The 25,234-nt window shown below is 49.8% G+C and overlaps 1 protein-coding gene across 1 annotated transcript; it reads left to right on the forward strand.

Moving 5' to 3' along the window:
- Positions 1–1,580: 1,580 nt before the first annotated feature.
- rimkla (ribosomal modification protein rimK-like family member A) lies at positions 1,581–24,943 on the forward strand. The gene is made up of 5 exons (XM_064297888.1): positions 1,581–2,475; positions 12,310–12,540; positions 13,991–14,077; positions 17,788–17,991; positions 20,611–24,943. Exons 1-5 carry the CDS (start codon positions 2,313–2,315, stop codon positions 21,087–21,089), a joined length of 1,164 nt encoding a protein of 387 aa, XP_064153958.1. The 5' UTR covers positions 1,581–2,312; the 3' UTR covers positions 21,090–24,943.
- Positions 24,944–25,234: the final 291 nt, after the last annotated feature.

A 25,234-nucleotide genomic window follows, 5' to 3' on the forward strand; every position in this document is an offset into this window, starting at 1 on the left:
TGGGTGTAGATGCAAATGAAAATCATTTTTAAAAAGTAATTTACTTAGTAAGAAATTAAAAACGCTTAAATTAAATTGGAAATGTCAGTATATTTCCCCCCAAGAGGCAATCGGATGTGAATCAGAGGCGTGCCAAACATAAAAGGAGAGGAAGTCATGCTTTGTACAAAACCCACACAACTGCATGTCAAAACACGAACAACCAGATTGCAATGCGACTACTATAATAGCTACACTGTTGTTTGTATATGGATACTAGAAGTGACGTTTAGAAAGTGTCAGAATACTGCAATAACCACTAGCAGTAGAAACGCTCAAACACGACAATATTTCGTTCATCTTTCGTCTAGAATTACTCGCTTAAACTTTTAAATATTTAGCTGCCAATACTAAAGATATTCTGTGAGATTAACTTGTTCGGTGTGTACAACAGGAACTAGTCCTCATGGTTCAGCGAATCAATTTCCAGACTAAAAACAATTATCGGGCTCATCAACCAGTGATACCGTAAAGTCAGTTAGCACTAATCCGTAGAATGCCTTTTAATTTGTGCTGCCTTGAGCATGACGGTGTCGTGAAAATAGCACTGAGACGCATTCCAGCTCAGCTCAGCTCTGCGTGGTTGACGCTGCGCAGCATCTGCCTCTCTTTTCCCCACCAACAAAGACGAAGTGGGTCAGTCAACCCACGACCGCATGGTTTCAGGCCCGTGGTCACATGATTATTCTTTCAGACGTGACGCACAATGAAAATGTATTCAAGCTAGTTCGATGCACATTAACCTGGGTGTTAGTAAGCTAACGTTAGCTAGCTGTCGGCAAAAATACATGTAAACAGCTCTCGGCTTTTAAAATCAGTCGTTAGCTAACCATGTGACCACAATCCATCAATACTTCGGTATAAAGTCGTATCCATTTATTATAACAAACACAAATGCTAGCTGCCAGTTATTCATTCTTCCCCTCCAGTTAGCACACGTCATTTTACCGGAAAAACTCGATTTGAAAGCATTACTTGCTAGATTACTAGCTAATGTCATTAGCCATGGTACTAACGACGTTACACAATCTAAAGCAAAACGAATAAAAAATTGAAACTGCAGAGACGCCATTTGGCATCTCGGAAAAATACTGTAGTTTCCAACCCTTTAAACTTGACATACGCAAATCAAACCATGCACAGCTTTGTTGAGATGCGTACTTCCTGACAAATCCAGCACCAGTACTATTTTTTCTGTCATTTCAGCATAGAGACAGAGGCGTCGGTATTCACCAAGCCTCCCGTGCCCGGTCTGAACCGGTTCGGGTGAGGCGCGGGCACGTGGCGAACCCCCCTTTTCGACACTGCATCCCCGACAAGCGCGTCCTCGCGGGTTGCAGTCCTAACAGGTGCCCTGCGTATTTTTATACAGTCTATGGTCCCCACTGGCTCGCAGCCCCGCGCGAGCCCCCACACCTTCATTATCCCGGTTGGTCGAGGGGATGCAGCGGACACTCCCTCAGACCTTCTTTGGTGCGCTGCGATTGGTCGATGTGGGAGCAGGTCCGTAGCTGCCATTGGCTGCCTTTGTTCGAGAACGCGGAGAGGTAAGAGTTGTAAACGAGGCGCGTGCTTGAAGAAATAGCGGAGGGTTAAACGTGCATCTTTTCAGCACCGACACCCGTGGATAGCAGGAGAATAGTTGCCTACCGGTAAAATCAAGCCAGACAACCGTAGGGAGGCGAAATCGCCGCTTTCAATTCGTTCATCGTCATCTCGATTTCCTAGGCTTTTCAGCCAAGGTGGCTGAAGTGTTTACAAGAAGGCGGTACGGCGTTTAGCGAAACCAGGATTTAAAATATATTGTACGAGCTTTGTTCGCCCTGTAACAGGGCTGCAAGTTATTTGCACCTGCTGAGAGCTGTTAATAGCTAGCTGGCCATCTAGCTAGCTATAAACCAGTGGCTCTCACGACTGCCTTCTAGTTTCAGATTGACGAGTTTTATTTTACTTGAGCGGGATCCTGGATCGGATGGACGGGGAATAACGGGCCGTAATTTTAGGGAAAGCTACTGGGATCGACTGTTTCATCTGTGAACAACCGATCTTTCTTGATCGCATACATCAAGAGGGAGCATTTGAAACAGGTCGGGTAGCCAGCTAACTAGTTAATTTCAACTCCATTGTTGTGCGTGTCCCGGTGTTATTCCCGTCGTTCCCCGACCACGGATCCCGCGCTCTCACAGCCTTCCCTCTGAGCCACCTCTCTTAGTCTCTCAGCTGTATTTTCGGTCATATTTTCTGTCGGTACAATTAAGTTTCATACAATAACCATGTGCTCCCGGATGTGGTTTGTAACCGACCGGCGTATCAGCCAGGAGTACCCACAGGTTCAGATTCTCCGGGCTTTAAAACAGCGATGTGCCGAGGAGGATGTTGAATTCCGCTCTCTCCTCATGGATCAGATTGTGCTTACCATCAGCGATGGGCAGCTGGGTGAGTAACGCAACACCACAGAGCTAAAATATAACCTAGCTGTGTGTATTTACGCCTAGAGTGGGTAGTGTGTGTCACAGACCGCTGGCTACCGCAGGGTAGCTACGTAACGGTTAGCTAGGAAATGTGTACACTACAATAATAATGAGGGGTTTACTGGCACTGTCTATTCAGTGTCTTCTGTCACTTAGCTAACGTTAGCTAGCGTGCTAGTAAGCTAGTGTGACGGTGACCGCGTAACCCCATTCAAGAGAATCAAGAGAAGTTCAAAATGGGCGACCACTGTTTTTGTTTTCAAGATAGAGAGTTAGATAGCCTAGCGCTGGATAGCAAAATAGCGTGGTCGTTGGTTTGCGCTGTGTCCTATTCTAATGCTAACGAGATGTAGCAGGCAGTATAGATGTAACGTAGCTTAGTTTCACTTTTGATTCTGAGAGAACTTGCTTACGTTTTGTCCGATTAATAAATCAAAACGTTCGCTTACAAAGAGCACCGCTAGCTTGCTTGCTAAAGCCTCACTATGGGAACACCAGTGACCAGTGGAGCAGAAATAACACTGCTGCTGTCCTGCCGCTGTCCACGACACAAGCGCTGGCCTTCGCTCTAACAAAATGATGAAACGATGAATAGCGGGCTAGTTACCGAACCGTTAACGTTACCAAATGCAGTATTTAATGTAATCGGAAACAAGATCTATCTATTTATCTGCTGGTAGTGAAGAAACGGAATGAACGCCTGCTAGATTGTGTACAGGATGGTTACGTGCTACCCAGCGCGAAACTTAAAGCGGGAACTAGATTTATTTAGTTGAGGGGTCTCAATATATCCTCAAAGCAAAAACACGCAACAGGACCAATACTCTTAGTTTTAATGTAAATGAACGAAAAATATGAACAAGTAGCTTCATATTTGTACTTAGTTATCCTCAAGAGGATGTGCCCTCACCATAAGAGGGACGAAAAAAATATTTAAATCGTAAAATTATAACATCGAATTATTTAGGTAGTTGCCATGATGTCAACGTTGTTTTGACCACTGCTTACGATGTTCTTTTTATATTATGTACAATAGCTTGGAACTTGTCCACATGGAACACACAGACACACACAACATCTAGCATCTGAAACCATGATGGAGTTTCAATTCCATCATGCTGTGGACGGAGCACGCAAGCGAATATCCGTTAATCTCACTGCAGTTTTAGGCGAACGTAAAAATGCTGTAGTCCTGTAGCCTTTCTGATCATACGTTTTTTGTCAAATGCACCTAACACGAGCTCTAAAGAAATACCTTGTGACATACAACCATATCTCATGTGAGCTGTTTCATTATGACATTAAGACACAAACGTGATAAATGTTCTCATGGTGTTCAATATCTCATCGTGTTTTCCTCAAAACCATTTTTTGTATGTATTTATTTTTTGTTTTTGGTGTAACAGAAAGGCTATTACTGTATACTGGACAGCTGTTTACTGTACCACTGTTCACACTGTAGCTGATATCAGTCCTAAAAGCTGTGTGGGTCCACTTAGAATTAGAAATATCTTTCAGAATTTACGTTCATTAAAAACTTCATTTTAGCAATTGAAGTGTCACGTGGTAACTGCATAGTTTTTTTTTCTTTTTTTGATGCCATTTGTATTCCTGTGATATCCTGCCTCATTGCCTCATCCAGAACCTGCACGTCACCTGTGCTGGATCCGCACTCTAGCAAAGGCGTGTTTCCAGCTTCTGCGGCTCTGCTGGGCGGCTCGCCCCGCCCCTGCAGGGGTCGTGATGGAAACCTGACAACATGGAGCGGGAGTGTCTCGTTAGCGCTGGCATGGGAAATATCTCGCCGTGTTTTCCCCTCATTTAAGAATGTGGTTTTGTCGGCAGGGCGCTTTGCACATTTGTGAAGTGACAGTGTTTCAGGACGGGGCGGGGCACAGAATGGAATTCTGTTAGGGCCAGGTCTTGAGCCGCAGGAAATTTGCTGTGGCGCCATTTTTGTGAAAGAATGATGCATGTTTATTTATCTCAGTGTTCATTTAAAAAGAAGCTGACATGGACTCGGACGGGGGTTGGGTGGGGAAAGCAGCTTTCAAAATGGCGCTTCTCTACACAGTAGTGTAAGGCAGGGTGCTGCCTCTGGTGACCCAAGACTCGCTGTCACTATCCCAGTTGAAAAGACCTCACTGAGGATGGTAAAGACTCGCAGCTTTCCCTTCACCTGTAAGCCATACCATGTCGTTTTAACATGGATGTGACATTCCCTGCACATTCAGTGTACGCAGTCGTGTTTGTTTCAGTGGTGGGCTGTTCTACAACACAGCGTGGTATATCGGCCTAGATCTGAGAAAGGTAGGCAGCTGTGTACACCTCAGTGTCCCGTCCACTGGGGTAGGTCTCTGTCCTTTAATCCCCACTGGCCTGGATCCACATGCTAGTGCAACCGCAGTTTTGACTTCAGGGATTAGCATCCAGCGGACATTTTGACAACAGTGGATTTTGGATTACACAAGCCAGGGCGTTCTCAGTGGCTGACAGTAAACGTACAACATGCAGCACCTATGTGTCAGTGCAGCCAGGCCAGCAGTGTGTGGTCGAGGGCGGGGAAGGCTCAGGCCTGACGCGGACCCAAAACCTTTGCGCAGGGGTGCAGTGGCAGTCCCCCACCTGGGAATGAAACCTGTAACCCCCTCTCAGGCTCTCTGCAGCCTCGTGCCAGGCCGTAGGTGCTGCATCCTGAAGAGTGACCTGACAGCTTTGTGCTGCGGCGATTTAGCGCCCCTAAGTGCTAAGTCAGCCTTCTGTCAGATGGGGTGGGGGGCACGAAGGGGGGGGAGGGGGGACGTCGCAGCATCCTGCCAGGGTGCGGAGGAGAGCCGACGTGCCGCAGAACCATCGACCGCGCCGGAAACACCCCGGAATGTTCCCCATGCCAAATCCGCGAGTTGCCGGTCGGCAGCAAGGTGCAACTTCGGCGGCCCCAAAGAATTTCGCGTCCTGTGGCACGCACGCGCTCGCCGCGAGGGCCGGGGGTTCGCTGGCGCTCCCGGTGCCTCCGCGCCGGAGAGAGAGCTGGTGCACATGCTGCCATTCCACCGCGAGATGACGAATCTAACACCCTCCCATTATTAATGATCACAACAGCACATGAAAGGAGCGGTTCCGTTGCTGCCCCCGTACCCAGACTCAGCCTCACACATCTGACACGTCGGCTCCCAGCTCCCTCTCTATATTTATCAGCCAGGGGGCATAGCGAAGCGGGGAGTGTTCACCAGTGAAACACAGCAGCCTCGACTGCACCGTGCTCACCATCAGGATGAACAGACCGGGCACAGCCCACGGTGCCGCGTTTAATCTGACATCCTTGCACAAGGAATCTGTACATTCCTCCTTGTGAATAATGCCAGAATATGTGTGTGCGATACATGCAGGCATATGTAGTGACAGACACACTCTGGAAATAGATCCCTAATGCATAGCTTGTCTGAAACGCAACTGCTTTTTTTCTACTGAGTCTAGTCATTCTGTCTGTTTCTGGCTGGAACATGTTTGGCTTTTAAGCAAGCAGCATGCAGAGATTAATCTCATTTTGCATTTTCCACATGCCTCCTTGCCTATTTTGCTTGGAAACACCGGGTCTTTTTCAGCATTCTTGCCTTTCTCCCTGAATACAGTACGTATCATGTTTTTGTCAGTGACACCGATGCGATTTTTCTCCCCTTTTAAAGGTGTAAATGTGTGCGCTGTACTGGATTTCAGGGAGTACTGCGCTTGTGGCAGTTTGAGTTACCAGGACAATGTCCAAACCCACAGACTCGCAGTGTTTGAGAGCGCCGGGATGCATTACGTGTAAAGGAAGCTCTGCCGTGGCTCCACTTTTCTGGACGGCTCGGCCCGAGTCTGCAGCAGCTGGCCCAGGGCCAGAACAGGACTTTTCCGGATTGTTCTCCTCTTAACCAGATGCAGTCGGTACTGTCCGTTCATTTTTTCCATCCGAGTCCTGCACCATCAGGAATTCCTCTCCTCACCCCTCGTGGGCGGCGACGTGCGGAAGGGGGGTTGTACGTTGGCAGCGAACCTGCCTGTTTTAATTAGGCAATTAGATTGAGGGCGGGACAGCTGTAGGTGTGTCAACCCTGCTGGGGCTTAGTTAGAGGCTGCTGGAAAGGGCCACTGCTCCCATGGCTGAGGTCCTGGGGACACTGTCGCCTCCTGTAGCCAGATGTTCCCTGGGATGGACAGTTTGGGGATGATGTCATTGACCTGACCTGACAGGCTCCCTGTTCCTCAGGCGAGAGACCGAGCTGCAGACTCCACACTGGCACAGCAGCAGCAGGGACAGAGAGAAGGGCATACTCTCACACACACACAAGCACACACACACACACACACTCATACTCACACAATCTCACACATACACACACACACGCACGTACACACACACACAATCTCACACACACACTCACACGAACACACTCACACGCAAGCATACACGCAGTAACAGTCACATGCTCTGCTCCTCCTCCCCCTGAGTGAAGCAGCCAGCGCATCTGGAGCTCTGCAGTCCTACGGCTCAGCCCTCAGGGCTGGCTGCAGGCTCTGGACTGCACATGTTACATCATCCAGGACACGGAAAAGCCCTCTCCGTCTTCTCTGCGTTTAACCTTCAAGAATACCACCACCGGAGAGCAGTGCTTTCCATTTAAAGCCCCGTTTCGAACCTGCCAATTAAACAGACACTCGGAACAGCCGAGAGGCTACAGCACGATGCCCAGGGACTCCTCCTCACTGCTGTCCTTTCCCCCCACGCTACCCGATTTCTGCTCAAAGCCGTTATTATCTGCTATAAAGTCTGCTGTTTATCGTTTTAATAAGGCGGTAGTGTCTTTGTTGTTGTCAGTTCAGAAACACCTAGCATGACAAGGGCTAAAAGGTGAATCATCAAAGGTTCAGTGCTGAAAACAGGAATGGTCAAATGAGGCCACCGTACATCTCTCTGCCTACGCCCATCTGTGCACAGTGCCCTAAAAACAGTGCAAACCTGATGCGTTAAAACCTTTATTGAATTAGGTTAAACTGTGGTCTTATCTATGTGTCTAGTGTGTCAGTGACCTGGCCGGCATAGACAGCCCTACCCCCTACCCTGGCCAATCACGCGCCTTTGCTCGCTGCCTTCCTGTCTGGGACGCAGCCAGACCCTGGCATCAGATGGCTGCATGCGCTGATGGCATTGTGACATCACAGGGGAATGCACGGAATGCTGCGGCTGGACGGGATTCCCCACTCAGCAGTTATGGAACCCGTCAGCTTTGTCAGGCAGAGAAAGGATCAAAATAAAGAGCAATAGCATCCCGCGCCTCGCCATGCCCGAATTATGAATCCGCAGTCGCCCACCTCCCTCTCGCCCCGCATTTCCTCTGCACCAGCGATCCGAGCCATCCCTGAGAAGCACCTCTGCGTGGAGACGGGCCATGGCTGCATTACCCTGTTGTGTGATGAGGTCACCAGGACTGCAGGGTCTGTAAGAATCTCTCCTCAGACAGACAGACCAGTCGGTGATGACCCAGAGGAGAAATTCTTTCCTCTCTCTCATCCCTTTGTGGTGTTGGCTCGTGGTTTAACTAATGAAGGGGAACAAAGCCATCGCCAAACCAAGCGCGTTCGGTTGGACCATTTCTCCTTCTGGTGAGAGTGGGCTGCCCATCTGTTTTCAGAAACAGCCTGTGCTGTTCAGTGAGACTAACTCCCTGGTTCTAAGCAGGAAGGACCTTTCACAGGGGGAGGGTGCTGGAGGCACTGCTGCTGTCATTCACCTTTTTGAATTTTGAATCAAATTGCCATGACAACCAAACGCACTGGATATCTGCAAAGTGCTTGTCTGTTCCAGAAGCACAGTGCACTCAAAGATAAAGGCTTCATTACATCATGTGTACCTCAGATGTAAAAACTATAAATTGACAAACCTGGGAAAAACAGAGGAGAGTGCAGATTTGTCTGTGTCGTTTCTATACTGAATTGATCGTGCTGCAGCAAATATTTTGTGCCAGCCAAAGTGTGAGATGTGAGGGCCTTTTGGAAAAGCAAAATAATTTGTTTTAGGCAGGAGTAATCTGGTACTTATAAGTTTGAAACAAAGGCATTGCACTGAAGGGCTTGAAATGCTTTCTGTAACAATGACCGACCTGTTTCTTCCCTCCTTTTCTATTTTTGTTTGGCTCCTAGCAAGGCTGAGAGATAAGCGAGTCCCTGTGTAATTTTGGGCAGAGGGAACAGAGCCTGAATGCAGATCCTGTAGTGAATTGATGAGCAGGAGAACAGCTTTGGGAGTATCAGGCAGAGCTGTCCCTGAGAGACAGAGAGTGAAAGAGGCTCCGCCCACCTCCCCACCCCCACCCCCACCCCCTGCTCCCTTCTGCCGCGATGCATCCTCAGATTCACCCACTCTGAAAAGATGAGGCACAATGAACGTCTCCCATACAGAAACCCGCTGTGGAACTGTGCACATTCATTCCGCGACTGTGGCTGCTGGTCATGCTGGTCTCGGGCTTTATGCAGCCAGCAGAAAGGGAGACCCCAGTGAACAATAAGTGCGGGAGGGAGATGGCGGATTGATTTCTCTCTCTCTCTCGATCTCTCTCTCCCCTGCTGTCTGCACATCAGCCCAGTAAATCTTGCAGATGGCTTGCGTGCGAGGCTGGCAGCAGCCGGGAGACCCGACTAGACGATCACAGATCAGCTGGGGTTTCTGCTGACGGGGGCTCTGCATCGCTTTATAGGCCTTGGTGCGCAGCGCCCTGCAGATCTGCTGCGTCAGTCTCTGCTCCAAACCGGAGCCGACAGGCGCTGACGCGCTATCCCATCAGCCCATCTGTCACCGTCGCCGAGCAGGCTTCAGCCGGTTCTCTGCAGACTGCGCTGTGCGCTCACACATACGCTAGTGCCACACTGCCAGTGCCTCCTCTTCATCTGCTGCACACACACACAGACACACACACACACACATACGCTAGTGCCACACTGCCAGTGCCTCCTCTTCATCTGCTGCACACACACACAGACACACAGACACACAGACACACACACACACACACAGACACACAGACACACGCACACACAGACACACACACACACACACACAACAACACACACACACACACACATACGCTAGTGCCACACTGCCAGTGCCTCCTCTTCATCTGCTGCACACACACACAGACACAGAACACACACACAACGTAGCCACACTGCATGCTCCTCTTCATCTGCGCACACAAACACAGATACACACAAATACCCAGATACACACACACACAGACACACACAGATACACAACACACACACAGACACTCGCACCACACCACACGATACACGCGCGCACACAGACAACACAGACACACACACTACGCTAGTGCCACACTGCCAGTGCCTCCTCTTCATCTGCTGCACACACACAGATACACCGCACACACAGACACAGACACAACACACAGCTTGTGCCACACTGCCAGTGCCTCCTCTTCATCTGCTGCACACACACACAGATACACCGCACACACACACACACACACAGATACACTGCACACACAGACACACAGACACACACACATACACTAGTGCCACACTGCCAGGACTCCTCTTCATCGCTGCACACACACAGATACACACACACACACACACTGCACGCTAGTGCCACACTGCCCGTGCCTCCTCTTCATCTGCTGCACACACACACAGATACAGCACACACACACGCACGCTAGTGCCACACTGGCAGTGCCTCCTCTTCATCTGCTGCACACACACACAGATACACGCGCACACACACACACACACAGATACACGCGCACACACAGACACACACACGCACACACACGCACGCTTGTGCCACACTGGCAGTGTCTCCTCTTCATCTGCTGCACACACACACAGACACACAGACACACACACACACATACGCTAGTGCCACACTGCCAGTGCCTCCTCTTCATCTGCTGCACACACACACAGATACACACACACAGACACACACACACACAGACACACACAGATACACACACACACACAGACACGCGCACACACACACACAGATACACGCGCGCACACAGACACACAGACACACACACATACGCTAGTGCCACACTGCCAGTGCCTCCTCTTCATCTGCTGCACACACACACAGACACACACACAGACACACACATACGCTAGTGCCACACTGCCAGTGCCTCCTCTTCATCTGCTGCACACACACAGATACACGCGCACACACAGACACACAGACACACAGACACACACGCTTGTGCCACACTGCCAGTGCCTCCTCTTCATCTGCTGCACACACACACAGATACACGCGCACACACACACACACACACAGATACACGTGCACACACAGACACACAGACACACACACATACACTAGTGCCACACTGCCAGTGCCTCCTCTTCATCTGCTGCACACACACACAGATACACAGACACACACACACACACGCACGCTAGTGCCACACTGGCAGTGCCTCCTCTTCATCTGCTGCACACACACACAGATACACAGACACACACACACACACGCACGCTAGTGCCACATGCAGGCTCCTCTCATCTGCGCAACACACAGATACACGCGCCACACACACCCACAGACACGCACACACAGACACACACACACACACGCACGCTTGTGCCACACTGGCAGTGTCTCCTCTTCATCTGCTGCACACACACAGATACACGCGCACACACAGACACAACACACACACACACAGATACACGCGCACACACAGACACACACACACGCACGCTTGTGCCACATTGGCAGTGCCTCCTCTTCATCTGCTGCACACACACAGACACACACACACACACACGCACGCTTGTGCCACATTGCCAGTCCCTCCTCTTCATCTGCTGCACAAACGCAGACACACACACACACTTGTGCTACCCAGCCAGTTCCACTTCATCTGCTGCAGTTCTGTTTCAGCCTGATGAATGGTGTCCCTCTTTTACTGTACAATAGACACACAGACACACACACACGCCCACACACACACACACACACGCACACACACAGGCATGGCAGTCTTTCTAAATTCAAGTAAAGAACTGCCTCTGTCGTATCATAGATTTGTAAAATGGCGTAACTGCCTGGAAATAGAATGAACACGAATGGGGAAAAATCTGCAGTCACAAGACTGCTGCTTGATGACATTAATTCTCTCTCTCTCTCTCTCTCTCACCTCTTTGGCTTGTTGCTGGGAGCGTATATTCTCTGTCCTCTCTCATCTCCCTCTGCTCTCTCCATCCATTCCCCTCTCTCCTCTTGCCATCTCTCCATCCCCCCTCCTTTTCCCCTGCCTCCCTCTACCTTACTCTCTCCCTTTCAAATTTTCCTTCCTTCTTTTCTCCCTTCTTCTGTCCCCCCCCTCCTCCCCGGTGCCTGTGCTGGATGTGGGCCCGTCCAGGCTGTGCGCATGTGCGTGGGCAGGGTGCGAATGAATAGGCAGAAAGGCGTCCAAGATGCACCAGACTGCTGCAGCTTGGACACGAATGCGTGCCGTGACCCCAAACCAGCCCTCCCCCCCCCTTTACTGCTGCTGTAGCTGGGAGTGCTGCAGAACAGTGCTCGCTGAAAGCACTGCGTCTGGCTCTCAGACACACAGCTGAACTGCAGCACACAGGGAACGCCCATCACCCCCCCCCCCCCACACATCTAACCACCTCTTCCTTTCAGATATTTGAAATGCAAATACCTTCATTGCAGTGATATGGGAGTAGTGCCTGCAGGGCTTTTTGCACACGACATGTAAATAGGCGGCCCTGTCCCGTTTATGCGCAGGGCTGCGCGTGGAGCAGGAGGTGGTGACCTCCTACCCCCAGGTGGCTGTGGTGAGGGTCCCCACGCCCTGGGTGCAGTCGGACAGTGACATCACCGTGCTGCGCCACCTGGAGAAGCTGGGCTGCCGGCTGGTGAACCGGCCCCAGGCCATCCTCAACTGCGTCAACAAGTTCTGGACCTTCCAGGAGCTGGCCGGCCACGGGGTTCCCCTCCCCGACACCTTCTCCTACGGTGAGCTGAGAGGAGCGGGACCGCGTCACTGCCACGTACTCTCAGCGAGCCGTAAATCCCATAAGGCACACGTATACACGCACATGCGCACACGCACACACACATACATACACACACACGCACACACACATACATACACACACATCACTACAACAACACAAACAAATACTTCACAGACTGTCACACGACATACTACATGAACAAAAAAATACACAAAGCTACACACACTCATAGCGTGGCATACAACCGACGAAAATTCATTACTCACATGTTCCCGAGCAGCTGGTGTGGGTAAAAATGACACATTTTGAAGGAAGTCACACAACCTGTACAGAGATCTCTGACACTCACATTTGCCACGCTGATTTGTACAATCAGAAAATTTCCTCATGCCCCTGACCCAGCTGCTGTAACATTTCATCCGTTCTGCAACGGATGACGATCTGTTTTGTCTTAATCTGAGGACGTGGGCTGTTTCTGTGCTTCTAATCCACCTGGGATGAACTATAGCGCAGAAGAAGGCAGGTCCGCTCGCACGCATAACCCCTGCGGCTGTCTAATCTGCCCGGGAAGTTGCAGCGTGATTGAAATATTTTGTTATTTGCAGCGGTGCAAGCCGCTGCACGCTCTGTGAAACGTAAGCGAGCTCAGGCTAGCCTGTAGCCAGGCAGCGCTGCTTATGTAACGGCCCCTCCCCCCTGCGGGACGAGGGCTCTGCTGCTTTTCCCATTAAAACGCGGCAGCGGCGGCCCCGCGCTGGCTGTGACGTGGGCCCGCCCCTGCCCCGGACCGGCCCAGCCCGCCCCCTGACATCGCACTGCAGACTCCAGCGTTTGGGAGGAGGCGTGAAAGGAGGAGATCATCTGCACAGGGCACATGCAGCCAGACCAGATGGGGGAAAAAAAGAAAAGGCACAATCCCTTTTTCTTGGATGCAGAAACAGAGAAGTTTTTCGGCAGAAATTTCCGCATGGGGACGCCTCCCTGGTGAACGAGGCCAAACAGAGAGTCTGCGCACATCTCACTGCTTAACCCAAGCTGTGAGTTTGGGCCAGTTACCAGCGGCAGCCTGAGGACACTGAGTATATCTGAGTCGCATCATTAGTTACCTGCCTCCCCCTCTGAAAACACACAAACACACACACACACACACACATACGTATGTAAGCACACACGCGTGCGCACGCATGCACATACTCCTTGACAGTGGAAACCACCTGTAAATACAATGAATCCCTGCTGCGATGGACAGTAGAGCTCACTGGTTAGCACAAAAACTATAATGCTTTACTTATGCCTTCCTTTTGATTGAACATATCCACCAAGGGGACTCCTGGGAACCTGAAAGTCCTGTGTGTGTGTGTGTGTGTGTGTGTGTGTGTGTGACCTTGTGTCTGTGTATAGCTACCTGCTGCAGGTGGATGATGGATTTATTTGGCCTGTATTTACAGGAGGACATGAGAACTTCCGCAAGATGATTGACGAGGCGGAACCCCTAGGCTACCCTGTAGTGGTGAAGAACGCACGTGGTCACAGAGGTCAGTGAGACTGCAGAGATACCCTCACTAACTGCTGATCACAACAGGGCATCCCATTCACATCCTCACTAACTCCTGAGGACACCAAGTCATCCCATTCACATCCTCACTAACTCCTGAGGACACCAAGTCATCCCATTCACATCCTCACTAACTCCTGAGGACACCAAGTCATCCCATTCACATCTTCACTAACTCCTGAGGATACTAAGCTCCATCACATCCTCACTCACCTGAGGACATAAGTCACCCATTCACATCTCACTCCCTCCTGAGGACACGGATCACCCATCACATCCTCTAACTCCTGAGGACACTAAGTCATCCCATTCACATCCTCACTAACTTCTGAGGACACGGATCATCCCATTCACATCCTCACTAACTCCTGAGGACACGGATCATCCCATTCACATCCTCACTAACTCCTGAGGACACGGATCATCCCATTCACATCCTCACTAACTCCTGAGGACACGGATCATCCCATTCACATCCTCACTAACTCCTGAGGACACGGATCATCCCATTCACATCCTCACTAACTCCTGAGGACACTAAGTCATCCCATTCACATCCTCACTAACTCCTGAGGACACGGATCATCCCATTCACATCCTCACTCACTCCTGAGGACACGGATCATCCCATTCACATCCTCACTAACTCCTGAGGACACTAAGTCATCCCATTCACATCCTCACTCACTCCTGAGGATACTAAGTCATCCCATTCACATCCTCACTCACTCCTGAGGACACTAAGTCATCCCATTCACATCCTCACTACCTCCTGAGGACACGGATCACCCCATTCACATCCTCACTAACTCCTGAGGACACTAAGTCATCCCATTCACATCATCACTAACTTCTGAGGACACGGATCATCCCATTCACATCCTCACTAACTCCTGAGGACACGGATCATCCCATTCACATCCTCACTAACTCCTGAGGACACGGATCATCCCATTCACATCCTCACTCACTCCTGAGGACACGGATCATCCCATTCACATCCTCACTCACTCCTGAGGACATGGATCATCCCATTCACATCCTCACTAACTCCTGAGGACACCAGACCATCCCATTCACAACCTCACTAACTCCTGAGGACACCAGACCATCCCATTCACAACCTCACTCACTCCTGAGGACCGCAACCATCCCATTCACATCCTCACTAACTCCTGAGGACCCCAACCATCCCATTCACATCCTCACTAACTCCTGAGGACACCAACCATCCCATTCACATCCTCACTCACTCCTGAGGACCTCAACCATCCCATTCACATCCTCACTCACTCCTGAGGATCCCAACCATCTCATTCACATCCTCACTCACTCCTGAGGACCCCAACCATCCCATTCACATCCTCACTAACTCCTGAGGACACCAAGTCATCCCATTCACATCCTCACTAACTCCTGAGGACCTCAACCATCCCATTCACATCCTCACTCACTCCTGAGGACCCCAACCATCCCATTCACATCCTCACTCACTCCTGAGGACCCCAACCATCCCATTCACATCCTCACTCACTCCTGAGGACCCCGACTATCCCATTCACATCCTCACTAACTCCTGAGGACCCCAACCATCTCATTCACATCCTCACTCACTCCTGAGGACCCCGACTATCCCATTCACATCCTCACTAACTCCTGAGGACCCCAACCATCTCATTCACATCCTCACTCACTCCTGAGGACCCCAACCAACCCATTCACATCCCCACTCACACCTGAGGACCCCAACCATCCCATTTACATCCTCACTAACTCCATAAGGTCCTTGCATTGACGTTACAGAGCAGAATAACATGCATTTCCTTCCTGTTATTGATTTCATATTTTTACAGGGGCCACATGAGCTCATCCATCTATTTTTAAACCGCGTATTTCTTGTCAGGGTGAGGGGGAGAGGGGGTTGATCCTATCCCAGTATGCAGTGGGTGAGAGGGAGGAATACACCCTGGACAGGTTGCCAATCCATCATAGGGCCCACACACCATTCACTGACGCCTTCATACATACAGGCAATTCAGAGTCTCAGAGTGGCCTACAGTGAGGCGACAGTACTGTTCTCTGCACTATTGTGCTTCCCCATGGGAGCTCATCATTATTTATAATGTTCCCTGGAAAAGAGAACAGCTGTCTAAAGAACATGGGGGAGCTCGCATTTGGCTGGATGCACAACGCTCGGCGCGTCTGTAAAACTGCCTTGTAAATTTGAATCACTTGGATGTACGCTCTGCTCCTGCAAAGAGGAACTACAGTAAGGTTCTCAGAGGGGACAGCGCATGCTAGCGCTCTCTTGTTCGGTCAGACGGGATTTTTGGCCGCTCTTGAGCTGAATTTTGGAGCGTGGGAGTGGTTCATATTGTTCGCATCGCTGTAGAGGGAAACAGATTTGGAAACTTGAGCCCAGCTGTGGTCTGAGGTTTGCCTGCTAGTTGCTAGCTGGAATGAAGGTTGCGTTAATGTGCAGTAAGACAGGACACAGCCATGAGCTACAGCTGCTTCTGCTGGCTGGATTGAGGGAAAGCAGCATGTGCATACTGAGCTGTGGTTGTATGATTGTAGTTACATTCACGCTTAAGGCATGTGGCAGAGTGAGCTAGCTTACATACTTTACCTATAATCCGTTTATGCAGCTGAGTAGCGTTACTAGAACAATTCAGGTTAAATACTTTCCTCAAGAGTACAACGGCAGTGTCCCACCCGGGAATCAAACATACAAGCCCAGTTCCCTAAACCGTATGCTACACTGCCGCATGTTTACAGCAGTGTTTGCACTTTCATTTTGATTTAGCTGTAAATGAAAGAGAATATTGCTAATTAATTACTATTTTAATTATTGCTTATTATTTTGTTGGAGAATTTTGGGACCCCCCCCCCCCCTTCCATTTGGAAATAGTTGTTGTGTTGTACTTTCATACCACTGTGATCCCTGGGGGGGCTCGGGAGGGTGGGGGAGGGGCGTATTTAAGACCATAGATCCATCTGTGAGCCAGTGGCTGCTTTCCTCGCTGACAGCTGCTAACCTGCAGGTGCCTGTAGGGTAACTAGGGGGCGCTGGTGCTGCGGTAACCTGAGGATTCCTGGCAGACACTCAGTCATAGTCAACAAATGACATCACCCAGACTCAGGCTGGAGATGTCTGGTCTATAGGGCCCTGCTTCTGTGCCGAGCGCCCCCGCCGCCTGTGCGTTTTACACAGCACGCATTACCCATGAGCCTTTGCCCTTTCACACGGCTCACAGCGGGCTGCCCAGCGTGCCCTCTGCTCCGCCAGCGCTGACCTGTGGAGGGGGCGGGGCCTGCTCACAAGCGCCAGGAGCGTGGTAATTAAAAGCCCCTGCGCTGGAATGTTTTTCTGGCCGGTGTGAAAGGCACGTCCCCCGCCCCTGCCGGGCGTTTCGCTGCCCAGCGGAGAAAAGGGGGGGGGCGGGGGTTAAAGGGGGCAGCATCCAGACGGGCCTGCTCTTCTGTCAGCTGCTCAGAGAGGCGGCTCGGGCAGAACCGGGCCATGGAGCAGAATGAGAGGAAGAGCTTGGGTAGATAACAGACATGGCAGAACGGCAGCCACTAAGCCACAGGGCTTATCTCTCTCTGTCACGGTCTGTCTGTCCCTCACACGTCCCTTACGTCTCTGTGTTATTCCCACTCTCCCTCCCTCCCTCCCTCCCTCCCCAGGTAAGGCCGTGTTCCTGGCCCGGGACAAGCATCACCTCGCAGACCTCAGCCACCTGATCCGGCACGACGCGCCCTACCTCTTCCAGGAGTACGTGAAGGAGTCCCACGGCAGGGACGTGCGGGTGGTGCTGGTGGGGGGGCGCGTCATCGGCTCCATGCTGCGCTGCTCCACCGACGGCCGTATGCAGAGCAACTGCTCCCTGGGTGAGTGACCCGGGGAGGGGGCGGGGCGGGGCGGGGGGATGGTAATGAGGGAAATCTGTTATGTGCACTGTGTTACAGCACAGCGTGCGATAGTGCTGTGTTACAGCCCAGTGTTTAAGAGCACAGTGTGTGATGGTCCTCTGTGTTACAGCACAGTGTTTAAGAGCGCAGTGTGTGATGGTGCTCTGTGTTACAGTGCGGTGTTTTAGAGCACAGTGTGTGATGGTGCTCTGTGTTACAGTGTGGTCTATAAGAGCGCAGTGTGTGATGGTGCTCTGTGTTACAGTGTGGTCTGTAAGAGCGCAGTGTGTGATGGTGCTCTGTGTTACAGTGTGGTCTATAAGAGCGCAGTGTGTGATGGTGCTCTGTGTTACAGTGTGGTCTGTAAGAGCGCAGTTTGTGATGGTGCTCTGTGTTACAGTGTGGTCTATAAGAGTGCAGTGTGTGATGGTGCTCTGTGTTACAGTGTGGTGCTTTAGAGCACAGTGTGTGATGGTGCTCTGTGTTACAGTGTGGTCTATAAGAGTGCAGTGTGTGATGGTGCACTGTGTTAGTGTGGTCTATAAGAGCGCAGTGTGTGATGGTGCTCTGTGTTACAGCACAGTGTTTTAGAGCGCAGTGCGTGATGGTGCTCTGTGTTACAGCTTAGTGTTTAAGAGCGCAGTGTGTGATGGTGCTCTGTGTTACAGTGTGGTCTGTAAAAGCGCAGTGTGTGATGGTGCTCTGTGTTACAGTGTGGTCTAAAAGAGCACAGTGTGTGATGGTGCTCTGTGTTACAGTGTGGTCTATAAGAACACAGTGTGTGATGGTGCTCTGTATTACAGTGTGGTGTTTTAGAGCGCAGTGTGTGATGGTGCTCCGTGTTACAGTGTGGTCTATAAGAGCACAGTGTGTGATGGTGCTCTGTGTTACAGTGTGGTGTTTTAGAGCGCAGTGTGTGATGGTGCTCTGTGTTACAGTGTGGTCTATAAGAGCACAGTGTGTAATGGTGCGCTGTGTTAGGGTGGTCTGTAAGAGCGCAGTGTGTGATGGTGCTGTGTTACAGCGCAGTGTTTTAGGGCGCAGTGTGTGATGGTGCCCTGTATTACAGCACAGTGTTTTAGAGCGCAGTGTGTGAGGGTGCTCTGTGTTACAGCACAGTGTTCAAAGGTAGCGGCAGTAGTGTGGAGTGGTTGGTGCTCTCGTGCTGTTTTGTACAGCTTAGTGTTTAAGAGGCTGGGAGGCTGTTACAGCAGTGTTGGATGTGAGGTGCTCTGTGTTACAGCAGTGTTAGAGCCAGTTGTGGGTGCTCTGTGTTACAGCAGTGTTTAAGAGCGCAGTGTGTGAAGGTGCTCTGTGTTACAGCAGTGTTTAAGAGCGCAGTGTGTGATGTTGCTCTGTGTTACAGCAGTGTTTAAGACCGCAGTGTGTGAAGGTGCTCTGTGTTACAGCCCGTGTTTAAGACCAGTGTTGCATGTGCTCTGTGTACAGCCAGTGTTAAGGCCAGTGTGTATAGGTTTAGCCAGTGTGATGCTTCAGCGTGTTTAGACGTATGTGATGGTCCAGTGTTAAGCACAAGTGTGTGATGGTCCCCTGTGTACAGCCAGTGTTTAAGAGTCAAGTGTGGGGTTGTGCTACAGTAGTGTTTAGAGCGCAGTGGAAGGCCTGTTAAGACAGTTTTGGCACAGTGTGTGATGGGTCTCTGTGTTACAGCACAGTGTGTGATGCTGCTGTGTTACAGGACAGTGTTTAAGAGCGCAGTATGTGATGGTGCTCTGTGTTACAGCACAATGTGTGATGGTCCCCTGTGTTACAGTGCAGTGTTTAAGAGTGCAGTATGTGATGGTGCTCTGTGCTACAGTAGTGTTTAAGAGCGCAGATTGTGAAGGTGCTCTGTGCTACAGCACAGTGTTTAAGAGCACAGTATGTGATGGTGCTCTGTGTTACAGCACAGTGTGTGATGGTCCCCTGTGTTACAGCGCAGTGTTTAAGAGTGCAGTATGTGATGGTGCTCTGTGCTACAGTAGTGTTTAAGAGCGCAGAGTGTGAAGGTGCTCTGTGCTACAGCACAGTGTTTAAGAGCACAGTGTGTGATGGTGCTTTGTGCTACAGCACAGTGTTTAAGAGTGCAGTGTGTGAAGGTTCTCTGTGCTACAGCACAGTGTTTAAGAGCACAGTGTGTGATGGTGCTCTGTGTTACAGCGCAGTGTGTGATGGTCCCCTGTGTTACAGCGCAGTGTTTAAGAGTGCAGTATGTGATGGTGCTCTGTGCTACAGTAGTGTTTAAGAGTGCAGATTGTGAAGATGCTCTGTGCTACAGCACAGTGTTTAAGAGCACAGTATGTGATGGTGCTCTGTGTTACAGCACAGTGTGTGATGGTCCCCTGTGTTACAGCGCAGTGTTTAAGAGTGCAGTATGTGATGGTGCTCTGTGCTACAGTAGTGTTTAAGAGCGCAGAGTGTGAAGGTGCTCTGTGCTACAGCACAGTGTTTAAGAGCACAGTGTGTGATGGTGCTCTGTATTACAGCACAGTGTGTGATGGTGCTCTGTGTTACAGCACAGTGTGTGATGGTCCCCTGTGTTACAGCGCAGTGTTCAAGAGCGCAGTATGTGATGGTGCTCCACGGTGCCCCCTGCAGGTGGTGTGGGGATGATGTGCCCCCTGAGTGAACAGGGCAAGCAGCTGGCAGTGCAGGTGTCCAACATCCTGGGCATGGACGTGTGTGGCATCGACCTGCTGCAGCTCAACAACGGCTCGTTCGTGGTGTGCGAGGCCAACGCCAACGTGGGCTTCATCGCCTTCGACCAGGCGTGCGGCATGGACGTGGCGGGCATCGTGGCCGACTACGCCCTCTCCCTGCTGCCCAGCCGCCTCACCCGCAAGATGTCGTTGCTGTCGGTGGTGTCCAGCGCCAGCGAGACCAGCAGCGAGCCCGAGGTGTGCCCGCCGCCCAGCGCCTTGCCGGAGGCCGTCTGCACCATGAGCGTGGGCTCCACGTCCAGCGAGAGCGACCCGGAGCTGGCCGAGTCCCGCGACGCCCCGCCCCCCGCCCTGCCCGACCCCGCCTACAACATCAACACCCTTCTCGCCAATGAAATCAAACTATTGACTGAGTGAGCTGGAATGCAGCCATGCGCACACACACATACGCGCGCTTACACACACACACACACACTCAAAGATGCTTGCACAAGCACTCATAACTGATACAAATAAACATACACAACTTCAAAAATACATAAAACACATTAGCATGAACAGACACACACACTCAGCAGATACACGCACACACCTTCTCGTACTAACTTGCCTGTAAACACATTGGAGGTCAGAGGCTGCTCCCCTGAGGGCTGAAGGGCCCGTGCAAAGCTGGCGGCGTAGCGCGGTGGCAGGACTTTGGCGCGTAGGCTAACATAACTAGCTTCCTTTCCTTTTTTGAGACTGCATGGGAGAATGCGCAGGAGAGCCGACCACCAGCACTGAGCCTCTCGCCGCTGCAGCAGCTTAACGGCTTCTCGTCTCAAAGCTACTTGAATTGGAATGGCTAACCGCATACTACGGTACCGCGATGGGAAAAAACACCGTCGCGCTAAATGGATCTTAGACCCCCCTGGACACACCACCCCCCCCCCCTCCCCCCGCTGATACACAAACTAACCAGGCTCCGCTTTAAGTGAAATTAAGTGTTTTTGCGAATGTTTGGCTACGTGAAGGAAAAACATTTGGTGAACCCGCACATCGAAGCTGACTGACCGGACGGCTGGCTGTCGTCTAGGTGGGTTTTGGGAACGGGACGGGGCGCGCGGTGCCTGCCGTCCTCTCCAGAGGCTGTGTTCCAGCTGATACCCAGAGGCCGGGCCCACCTGTAGCAGAATATGCGCCCCCTCCCGCTTCGGAGACCCAAAAAAGGCCAGTCGTGCCAGAACAAAAAAGCATTGATCCGTTTCTCCTGTGCTGTAACAATCCTTCCTTTCAGTTCCTCAGCCATCAGACACCCTACCAACACGCCATTCCCTTATTTTAACAAAAGCACCTTAAGAAACATTACGCGAGGATTCACGTAAACCGAAAAATGTTCTCTCGGATAGAGAGCTGTACCCCAAGATGGACTACATAGTTATACCGAGATATATCAAGAGCAATTGCTCCTTTTACTACATCAACATGCCTCAGAATTACTTCACTGCCATATCAAAAAAATAAAAGTCTGCTTAGCATTTCAGCCATACATATCAGACTGATTCAATTGTAAATCTTTTTCATTGATTTTATCTATACCTCAGGCATGTGAAGGGTTGATATACTTCCTCACATGCAAATGAATTGACAGTGTTCCTGGTAGTGGTCATCACTTTTTACCGTTTCCGAACCATCGTTTAAATCTCGCCAGCATTTTTATCCATTTATAATTCTGACGCCATCAGCAGCAACATCTAGCCTTACACCACACAGATTTTAAACTTTTCAAGTATCAACTGAACGGGATGCTATGTTTTTAGTGAAGTTGGCCCATTGTAGTTATTAGCTTAATTGTACAACTGACAGATGAACTTAACATATTTTTTTTTTGCTCATTAAAAAGCAATGCAAATGGAAATAGGCTTTTGTTAAATTTAAATTGTTCATTTACGCACAACTGTTCCGGTTCAATTTCGCACCGAAAATTTGCCCGGGGTTTGCGGCGACCCAAAAGCCCTCGCCGTGAACCCCGAGGGAAAGCGTTCCAGCCCTCAGACTTCCGTAACTCCCCATCGCCTTCCGGGTCAGGAGTGCCAGACAGCAGGGGTGAGGTGCGCTAGTTAGCCTCGGCTCGCTAACGTTCAGCAGCCCCCCTCTACATAGCACAGATTACAGACGCCAGCAGAGTCTATGGAACAAGCACAACCAGTTGCTCGTTTGTGTCACTTCATGACCTCTCAATTCTCCGTGGATTATAGCCTGCAGAGCCCGGTGTGCTTTCTCATGTGCAGAGGACTTCCTGGTTATGCAGTTGAGTTACTGAGTAAACTCAGGGAAGCAGCCTGGATCTCAGCTCCGCCCCCCCCCCCTTCAGAGGCATGTGACACATATCCATCCTAGCTAGAGATCTGCCTAAAAATGTGTATTGACAAGCAAACATACAACAACAACAAAAAAGAAAAAAGAAGAAAAACATTTTAAGCTATGAAAAAGACGCGGTGTACCATTAAGGTTAACTTGCACTTATTTTTCCTTGCTTGTTTTATAATGTTCTTTATTCTTTAATTTATCGTATACTTTTTTCTCTTTTTTTTTTTAAAAGGAAAAAAATGGTTTGTGTGCACTAATCTGTCTCAATAAAGAGACCGCTGTGAAGCTTGGTTACTGTGGGAAGATTTACTAACAGTTCTGGAATGGAGACAGCAGGTCCACTCAAGGGAAATGGCCGCCCCTTTCAGAAAGCTAATCAGCAGCCACACTCCTGTCTTGGAACGGCCGTGTAACATTTACAGTTTACTGTGATGTGTTCAATTTGTTTTAGCTTATGCGAGGTTTCATCAGAAAGAAAAAAAAACTGTGAATAACTGATGACTGGGGAGGACAGAGCCGCAGCGACCCCTCCCCCCCCATAGCCGTTTCCTCATTGGCCCGGTCGCTTCTGCACATGCCTTCTGTTGCGTTTGTCTCAGGCGCAGTCTGAACGATTCCCCGTTCAGGCCGCCCGCTGTGTTCCTGTCATTCACAGACGTTGTGTCCCCCCCCCCCGCCCCATCACAAGCGCTCCTCCAGGAATCCTTGTGGAGATTAGCTTTACAGAAATCTAATTCCTGAAATGCTACCTTTTCTTTCTTTGGCAGGTGCGCAACTCATCTAATGTTCTTGTTTGTCTAGATTTAACCACCTTGAGAGGGGATGGTTACCTCTAGAATGATTAGTATTATACAGTATGTGTGAAGCAGCAAAAACATGCAATTGGTAAGTAAGGGTCAAAGTGCAACTAATGCAGTGGAAAGAAAATGTCCCATCCAGTATTGCACCAGTTTACAACTTAACCAAGGTCACAGGCAAAGTTTGATGCAACATAAAGGAATGTGGTTTTTTCATTTCTGAACTATCGTGAAGGTAACCATAACCATTAGTTTCAAAAGCCTTACAAACCACAACCTCTGCACAGTCGTTGAAAAGGGAAATTTTTTTTTAGATGGAGCTGGATGTGGGTGTAACATCTTCAGCCATTTCCCATCTAAACCATTTGAAGTGATAATCTCATTCTGAATGCCAAAAAAAACAAGCATTTTTGTATTATTTATTAACAAAACCTGTCATGTTGTTTTTACACTTGATCAGAACTGCTCTGACTAATTATATAGCAGCTATTGCTGTTGAATGGGTCGGCCCAGGTATCTACGAATGTTTAGATACTGCATTTGAAAGTTCCGCTAGGCCATTTCACATGTGCTACTATTAGCATGAGGTACACTTTAGGGTAAATATTGATAGATGGATATCCAGAGATGTATTTATACTTTATTTTTTCCATTCTGACTGTATTTAAAGTGGTACTTTTCTTTATATGAAAAGGGATGGAACGCCACTCCAGAAGAGAACGTGACAATGCATTCCACTTGCTTTCTGAACGTAAGCCTTTACACGGTTAACACCAACTCACGGAAGTTTAGAAAAACAAGTACAGCAAGTTCCATTTTGATTTTGCACAAGACCGGGCGTCTCCCACCGAATGAAAGGGAAAGGAAAGGGGCTGTCCTGTTAGTCCTGGGGACTTGCTGTGTGGGCGACGCATCCAATTCACAGGTACTTGTTGTTCCACACTTTTGTGTAAAGGAATCAGATATAATTAATTTCCCATGTACTGTTAAGACCTCTGACAGTGTGATGTACTGGATTCCACCTCTGGTTTTATTTTATAAATTACTGTGTGCTGAATGATGTAAATACACCCCTCTTTTTTAGAGTAAAATAAAAATGAGTCATTCCGATGACATCAAAAGGAGGACGATGCGTTTTGCTTTCTCATTTCAAGCTTGTCCACGCGTAATATGGCCAAGTGGAGAAATGGATCAATGTCACTTCATTCAAAGTCCAGTGCTTGGTGAAGTCACCACACGTTGACAAATAAAAGCAAAGAAACACAATACGTTTTGTGGATAAATCTGTGGTTTTTTCCCACCGAGGTTCACAAAATATACTAATCACACCAATCGACTTACTTATTCAGCTCAAAGTGTGTTTTAGTGGAAAACATTAAAACTATGACGAATTAGGAATTAGGCAATAAAAAAGTA

The sequence above is a fragment of the Anguilla rostrata genome, chromosome 11 (assembly GCF_018555375.3).
Source record: "Anguilla rostrata isolate EN2019 chromosome 11, ASM1855537v3, whole genome shotgun sequence".
NCBI classification, from domain to species: domain Eukaryota; kingdom Metazoa; phylum Chordata; class Actinopteri; order Anguilliformes; family Anguillidae; genus Anguilla; species Anguilla rostrata.